General features: G+C 44.5%; 1 protein-coding gene across 1 annotated transcript; it reads right to left on the bottom strand.

The window, feature by feature from the left end:
* Positions 1 to 1,776: 1,776 nt before the first annotated feature.
* Positions 1,777 to 2,622, bottom strand: LOC134401982 (mas-related G-protein coupled receptor member H-like). Its single transcript, XM_063131344.1, has one exon. The coding sequence runs from the start codon at positions 2,620 to 2,622 to the stop codon at positions 1,777 to 1,779; it is 846 nt and encodes a 281-aa protein (XP_062987414.1).
* Between the last annotated feature and the right edge of the window lie 6,143 nt (positions 2,623 to 8,765).

The following is an 8,765-nucleotide window of genomic DNA, read 5'->3' as shown; positions in this document are numbered from 1 at the left end:
GGGATCGCCCCAAACTGCTGCTCTTTATCTTGGCTTAATCTGTTTGCCAGACTCACATAATAAGGAAAAGATATTTAATTGGATGCATCCGAAATCATCAGTGAACTTAAAACAATGAGTCTCTTGCCATTTAATACTCTATGGCCTAAAATGGCACTGCCGTGGTCTATACTTGTTATGGAAAGGAAACCAACGCATGTTACAGAATCTTTCATTTATCTGCAAAGGAAAGATCTCAGCCCTTTATCCGCACATGACTATGCAGTAGTGCTGTGATGACAGATAACAATTTGGCTGTTAACTGTCAAAAGATGTTGCCATCTGTATTTTGGGGTGTACATCAGAGTGAAGATGTGACTATTCAGGATCCCTGGTTGTGTCTCCCTGCCTGTCCACCAGCTTTCTGAATTCAATCATATCCAGCTGCAAGCAGAATTCCTCCAATTGCCAACATGGTTTCTGTTTTAGTTAGGGATGTCACAGGCATCTGGTTTGGGCTCAGAGTGTACCAATCATATGATACAACAAGGGGGAGGGCGTTTCCCATTAAACATTCTGAGAATTGAAGAGACTAGATTAAAAAAACTCCATCAAATTGACTTCAAGGAAGCAAGAATTTGGTATCTATAAATTATTTTACCATGATGTGTAAAACTAACATGAAACTCTGTATTGGACTACATGTATAAGTCTTTGGTGGGCTTCCATTGAACTGTTCCACTTGACCAAAGTCAACTGCACCTTTTAACCTTCTGGACTCATAGATACTGGTTCCAGCACTCTCCATGTCTAATGAGTGATGCATAAACCCCCATAAGCTTCAGGAATCCATTGAAGTCACACAGTTAGCTTCAGCACACCAGGGTTATACTGTACAATCACTGCAAATTGCATGCAAAAGACTCCAAAGTTTTCCACCTTATAATCTGCTTTGACCGTGAAGTACTCCCATGCATCCTGCTTTAAGTGTGCTATAAAGCCAAAAGACCCAACCTATTTTGCTACTACTTTTGGAGCGAATCATTTGTTGTTTTCTGAGCGGCCACTGGGGGCGCAGGAGGAGGATTTGATATGTTTAAAGAAAAAAAATAAACAAATGCTTATATCTGAGTAAGTTTTAAAGATAAAAACATCAAAATTGGCACAGTAATATATATTAAGGCGAGCTTTAAGCATACAAAATTTGAATCACATTGGGTCATCCGTTGATTTTTTAATGATTTTTTGCATTTCCCCCATTAAACCCTTTTCCTGGTATTCAAAGGATCTTAGGAGCGCTGCTACCTGGGGTGTGATTTAGCTAACAGCAGCAACAATGACAGCTAAACACTGTAGGGGATAATTCGAGGGAAACAGGTACACGGGATGAAGCCCAGTGAATGGAGTGATTTCTGATGCTTTAATGTGGATTCTTGTATGGAGTTGGAAGGAGCCTTATATTGAATAATTACACTGAATCATTAATTGAAAACGGCAAAATAGAAATGGCTGGCCAGGAAAAAAAGGAAGGGAACAGAACAGAACAGAAAGAAAAGTAAGTCAAAAGGGCCCTGTTAGCAACTTCAACCCAGTTAAGTATGAGAATAGCAGCAGTCAGTGAATACCAAGTATTTGTTGTACGTTCTGAGTTCTTGTTGTTGTTGTTGTTGAGGCTGCTGCAGTATATTAATGTAGGATGTGTGTAATTATTGTTATTATATGTTTTAAAGGTGCTGGTCTTGGATCATAATAAATTATCTATCAACTTGGCAGTTAGGGAAGCATCATGTGTGGGTTTCAACTTGGAGGGTCCAGTTCCTGTCTGCCGTCTTCTTCCCCCTCTTTCAAAACCCTTTGCAGGATTGCCTTCATGCTCTCTCTAGACCGACCTCTTTTCTTTCTCCCAACCAGAAAATAGATTACTGGGTTAACACTGCTGTTTAGGGCGGCACATAGTAGGATGTAATTTTCCATATGGCGGAACCAAAAATTAAAAAAAAATTCAAGGACAAAGACGCCAGTAAGTGGAAAACCAAGGATAAGGAAGAATAGAAGACTAAGTAAGACAACCGTCAAGAGTTTTCCCCGCTGTCTCTGTTGTGATTTAAAGCAAACTTTGATTAAAATAATTACAGTGGAGATGGTCATCAGGGGGAGGCAAAGCAGGGCAGATATGAGAAATGGGTAGTTTTTGGTTGCGTTGCGAGTGGGAGGAATGACAGAGATCAGGAAGGAGAAGACGCTTATGAGGACACACACAGTGATAGACAAGTTGGTTGGCCGGTGGCAGCGATGCCAAATTGGGAAGAGGACGGACACACACCTGTCGATGCTGATGGCAGTGAGCAGAAGTTCACTGGAGATGTACGTGCACCAGGAGAAACGCAAAAATATAAAATAAAGATTATCATCATTTATATATAATGATGGAATGAAAGTTGAAAAGAAAATGTAATATATCGCTAGGGATGTGAGGAATCCAAAATCCAAAACAGCCAAAGTAAGGATGTAGGTGGTGTAAGGGTTCCTCTTAATGTGGAAGCCAAGAAGCCTGATGACAATTCCATTCCCAACTAGTCCAGTGCAACAGGTCGCGAGAGTGAAGGCAACAGCAATAATGTATCCTAAGTCATAATGCAGCATCTCTGCTGGGCTCTCATATGAGAGATCAGTGCCAGTGTCATTATAATCATTTGGTTCATCATCCATAGCAGTTAGGCTGACGTTCATTGTCATTTTCACTATATGCTATGGGGATTCTCTCACCTCCTCTTGTTGAACAGAAGCTCCCACTAGGGGAAAAAAGAAAGAAAAGGGGGATTCAAGTATTTGTATCATTCCAGATTCCAGCTGGACATCAGGAAAAACTTCCTGACTGTTAGAGCAGTATGACAATGGAACCAGTTACCTAGGGAGGTTGTGGGGTCTCCCACACAAGAGGCATTCAAGAGGCAGCTGGACAGCCATCTGTCAGGGATGCTTTAGGTTGGATTCCTGCATTGAGCAGGGGGTTGGACTCGATGGCCTTGTAGGCCCCGTCCAACTCTGCTATTCTATGATTCTATGATGCAAAAGGGCCAAAGTTTCCTGCGAGATATATCCTTACATAATACTGCTCTGAGAACTGGAAATTCCGTCTAGATCAGTAGCTGTCTGGACTTTTTCATTCTGGAAATAATAGGAGCCAGTGCTAACCATCACAGTCTGTTCACCCCAAAACCTTCCCCTCCCCCCCATCCCAAACTGTGTTCTTTCTTGTAATAGGTGTGAGTTGCATGGAGATCTGGCTCTTTTAGGGCCTGCTGGATTCCTGAGCTGCCACTGGCTCAGCTTATCTTTGCGAGCTCAGCCAGGAGGTTGCTCTTGAAATCCAGGAACTTCCCCACCCCCTGGTAATCCCCAATTTGAGGGTTACAGAAAAAAAAGGAAGAAAAGAAGTTCCCATTGCTGCACAACCCTCCTTCTCCTCCTGCTGGTGCTCCCTGCTGATCTCCAACCCTCCAGCTGCCCCCAACCCTCCTGGTGTCCAACCGAGAAAGTCAGAGGGGAGTGCATGGAATTGGCCTACCTGCATGGAAGAGTGTGCCTGTGGTTGCCAGATCTGCACTAGTGTTGGCAACAACTCATTCCCAAAGAGGTGGAGACGAATCACAAAACGCTCTGCTTTCCTCATTATTTTCTGTAGAGAGGGAAGGAGCCGAGGGTTCATCTGGGTTTATTTCCGATTTGTTCTTTAACTGGCAGAGCTGTGGGGACAAGCATTCATGGGGCTGTGGAGGTCGCTCTGACTTACCTACTGCACATGCATCTAGTTGGGATGATATTCCAGAGGGAGGAGAGGAGACAGAAGAGGGAAGTTCAATTTTTTTGTATGTTCTGAAAGAGAGATGATGCAGTGATATTTTTTTTTTTATATTTTATTTTATACCCCCCTTTTTGCTCAGTTTCAGGATTCTTATCATAGCAAATGACAGTTGGTATCTTTAGACCCACATGCCATGTGATTTGTAGTGCTGTGCACGTCTTCCCCATGACTTGCCTCAGAGGCCATTTCTGAGCCTCTGAAATGCCCCCCATTTGACTCAGGGTTCTTTGAGGTGATGCCCACCTCACCTCAGCACCAAATCTGCAGCTGGTCAGCCTTGCAGGTTTACGTCTACTGGGCACAAGGCCAGCTGGGAGTCCACTCCTGACTTCCCACAGCTCCCTTGCCTCCCCAAGCCAGAGCTGCCACCTCTGGGACTTACCTTTAAATCATGTCCTCCTCCTGAGAGCCAAGCCATGATTTACAGTTATCATGGGGACTCTCTGTTTTTAATATATTTATGGCTACAGTGGCTGTAAAGGTCCCTTTATGGCCACCATAGTTTACAGCCAAAGATGCATTAAAAACAGAGAGCCCCTGTGATCATTTTTAATTGCGGCTCAGCTCTCAGTAGGAGGATATGATTTAAAGGTAAGACCCAGCAGTGGCAGGAGGTGACTGGGGAGGGGGAGGGGAGGGGAGGGGGAGGGAGGTGAGCCTGATGAGTCTAATAGACCCACCTGGACTCACAGCCAGCATTGTGCCAGCTTTCCTAGGTGGGCAGGTAGGCAGGTGGGTGAGGGAACCAGCCCACCACTGCCCTAAATTGGCCCGAGGTGCCCTGAGGCTTCAGTGCCAATCTTCTCCGGGCTCAGGGTGCCTCAGACCTATCTGGTACCACCTCGGATTCGGGCAAGGTGGGCTGAATAAGCTTGGATTTGAGGATTCAGACTATGGTGGTGCATAGCCTATTGATTTGGGTCCCCTTCAGCAGCCACACTGTGGGAACAAACAACCCAGGAATCACAGCATTGCGTCAGACTGGGATGCTGAGATTCGCACAAGCCTCTGGATGGCTCGGCTTATTTATTTATTTATTTATTTATTTATTTATTACATCTTTATACTGCCCAATAGCTGAAACTCTCTGGGCGGTTCACAAAAATTAAAACACTAATAAAACAACAAACAGGTTAAAAGCACAATTACAAAATACAGTATAAAAAGCACAACCAGGATAAAACCACGCAGCAAAATTGATATAAGATTAAAATACAGAGTTAGAACAGTAAAATTTAGATTTAAGTTAAAATTAAGTGTTAAAATACTGAGAGAATAAAAAGGTCTTCAGGTGGCGACAAAAGCAGTACAGTGTAGGTGCCAGGCGGACCTCTCTGGGGAGCTCATTCCACAACCGGGGTGCCACAGCGGCTAGTGCCCTGCGAGCACTGCAGAGCTGCCCGTCCCCTTGCTGAGCTGCCATTTTGCACAAAAATGTTGGCCCGGGGATTTCTGCACAAGTAATATTGCATAATTACATAAAGGGGGGGTGCATAAAGCACGTACATAAAGCATGGTCCAGGAGGCCAAGTTAAAGCTGCAGAAGCCCTGCCCTTTTTTGTATCTGGCCACTCTACTATAGCTAGTGTAGCTTTAACTGTTGTGATGAAGAGGGAATTTCACCCTCTTCAATTGACACCTGCTGAAATTCCCTTTTCTACATTACTGTTAAAGATACAGGAGCCCTGTCCTCCTTTTCATACGGTCACCCTAATGGTATGTGTCAAAGGGCTCCAATAGTGGTCAGTGCACTTCAATACCGCTATAAAGCAGTAGCGTGGCTCCTGCCTTTTATATACCGCTTTCATAGTGGAATATCCTGCTTGGTGTAGATGAGCCCTATGAAGAGGCAGAGACAGAGGTAGAAAAGAAAGGTCCTTAGCAGGCTGGTGGACAGGGGAGAGCACAGGAAAGAGAGCAGAGATAGCAGCATCCCATTTGCTACTCGTAGGGCAGCGCTCCTATCACCAACAGCTGGTAATTGAAGCCTAGTACAGCCATTACCTCAAGTCCTGCGCTGCATTGCTTGAAACAGGTTTTGAGAAATAACATCCCTTTGTGTCTTATATCATTATTAGACTCCTTGCCTTCCATTTTATTCTTTTAGAGGTTGACTTGAAATCATATCTAATAATCTGAATGTTTGTTTTGCTTCCTTCTCCTTCTATTGTTAAATAAATCCTAGTTCCTGTTGTGTACATTCCTCATTTGTTTTCCCCTCCTTCCCTTTCCAGGGAACAGGGGACTGTGTGGACTGAACGTACCACATGCTAGTTTCGGCTCAGGCCTTTTTCTTCCTCACCCATCCCACTACTATACGGTTACTCGTCTTGGTGGCTATGTGCTGCCTCCAGTGACAGAGGCAGTGACCGTATGTACACCAGTTCCTGCGGAGTCCAAGAGTCCATCTAGTCCAGCATTCTGTTCACACAGGGGCCAACCATGTTTCTTGTAGGCTTACCACAGGCAGCTGGTTGGCCCCTGTGTGAACAGAATGCTGGACTAGATGGACTCTTGGGCATCATCTACACCTTGAGGCCTTCCAGGATGGGGGTGGGGAAGTTACAGGGCTTAACTGCTTCCGGGATCGTCCCCTTCGTCTAAATACCAGTGCGGCATCCTGGAAGTCAAGAGGGACATTGCTGGTGCGGTGTTTGTTTTCCCCACTTTGCAGCCACGATCCAGGGGAAACGTATGTGGGTTTTTTTTAAAAAAAAATTGGCACCCAAACCTGCTGAGAGCCATCCCGGGAATGGTGAAAATGCTTCCCCCACCACTGATGGACACAGGGCTCTGATGGACACGGAGCTCTGTGCCTTGCTGCTCGTGGGGAAAAGGGAGGACCCAGGAGCACTCGCCACACCACCCGTGGTCTTCGAGGTTGTCCCAGGACCATGGGGAAAATGGGGAAAACTATGGTCCTGGTTATCCTGGGACATCTGAGAGGTTGTCCCTGATTGACCCCAGGATCCCCTGTGCATCATTCGGACGCAGAGGGATGACCACGAACTGACCCCAGGATAATTAGCAGGAGTAGATTAGGCCTTGGTCTGATTCAGCACAGCTCTTCTCATGCTCTTATGTGCATATGGACCTAGGTCTCATGGTTTCCACCACCTCACAGGGTTGCTGTAATAATTAGATGACCTTAGGGTCCGGGCAGGTACATATGGGAGGAGGCGTTCCTTCAGATAGCCTGGCCCCAAGCCGTTTAGGGCTTTAAATGTTAAGGCCAGCACTTTGAATCGGGCCCGGACCTGGACTGGCAGCCAGTGAACCTGTATTTTACTTTATATCTATATATAAAACACACACATCAACACACACACATTCATTCATACATTTGAACATGTGCTAGCAGTAGCAGGGAAAGAAGACATCTGTATGAGCATCTTTGAGGAGGGAGTGGAAACTGGAGAATACTGGACATGGGGAAAAATGGCACAGGAGAATTCAGCAGTATGGGGATCAGGACCACAGTAACGGCCTGGGTGGGCACCTGTTGTTCTCCCCTGCTCTAGTGTAAAAGTGAGGGATGTTGTTGCTAGTTGCTTCTTCAAGGTAACATGCAGTTTGGCCCTCAGAGTCCAGTTCTTCTGCTTTGTTACCTATTTCCACTCAAGCATGAGTCTAAAAATGCCTGGAGAGGCATTTGTATATTAGGGTGACCATATGAAAAGGAGGACACGGCTCCTATATCTTTAACAGTTGCATAGAAAAGTGAATTTCAACAGGTGTCATTTGTGTATATGGGGAACCTGGTGAAATGTTCTCTTCATCACAACAGCTAAAGCTGCAGGAGCTATACTGCAGCTATACTGTGACCAGATTTAAAAGCGGGCAGGGCACTTGCAACTTTAACTGCTATGATGAAGAGGAAATTTCCCCAGGTTTTCCACATATACAAATGACACCTGCTGAAATTCCCTTTTCAATACAACTGTTAAAGATACAGGAGCCCGGTCCTCCTTTTCATATTGTCACCCTAGTACAGATAGAGACACAGATCCAGCTGGAACAGTTAGAGAAGTGGAAAAGAGACAGTTTGAGACATACAGTGGAGAAATTCCCTCTTCATCATAGCAGTTAAGAGTGACAATTACACATGTGTAATATTCCATACAGATTAGGTGGAGGGATCAAATCAATGACAGTCAGATTATAGCAAATCACCTTTACACACACAGATATATGAAGGTTATTTATATTTATTGTCTTATTTGTTTATTACAAATGTAACCTGCCAAAAACCAACAAAAACATTAAAATTCAAACAGTTAAAAATATAACATACAATACTTGTATTTTAAAGAATAAAATGCAATATTTATAGTGAGTTAGGCCATTGATCATGCTCGTCCAGGATTGCTGACTCTGGTCTTAGCTAGACCTAAGGTTTATCCCGGGGTCATCCCGGGGTCGTCCCTGCCTACTCCCGGGATCCCCTGTGTGTTATTTAGATGCACAGGGACGATCCTGGGATAAACTTTAGGTCTAGTTAAGGCCTCTGACTCATAGCAGCTCTTAAAGGTCTCATATGGCTGTTTCCATCACTGCTATTCAAGTTCCTTTTAAAGCTAAAAATGCCAGAATTGAACATACGAATTCTACATGCAAACCATCTCCTCTGTTACAGAGGCATCAAGTGGACATTATTACATACCTGTAAGTCAGTAGGGCCCTTCAGTTTTCAGATGTGCTCAGTGGAAAACAGTAGTTTAATGGCCGATGAAGAGAGGACATGTATGCCCCCCTCAAATCCCAAGGAAAAAAAATTAACACCTTCTGAATCAAACTGCAAGACGTACAGGGGATCGCCCCATCCCTGCTGCTCTTTAACTTTACTTAATTTGTTTGCCCGACTCACATAATAAGGAAAAAAATATTTTATTGGATGCATCCAAAATCATCAGTGAACTTA

The sequence above is a fragment of the Elgaria multicarinata genome, chromosome 7 (assembly GCF_023053635.1).
Source record: "Elgaria multicarinata webbii isolate HBS135686 ecotype San Diego chromosome 7, rElgMul1.1.pri, whole genome shotgun sequence".
NCBI classification, from domain to species: Eukaryota; Metazoa; Chordata; class Lepidosauria; order Squamata; family Anguidae; genus Elgaria; species Elgaria multicarinata.
Note: the sequence above shows the minus strand (reverse complement) of the source record. Positions and strands in the feature narration are given on the sequence as shown.

Coding starts and splice junctions, on each gene's coding strand:
- LOC134401982 (XM_063131344.1), bottom strand. CDS start 2,622: ATGCTGCATTATGACTTAGGATACATTATTGCTGTTGCCTTCACTCTC.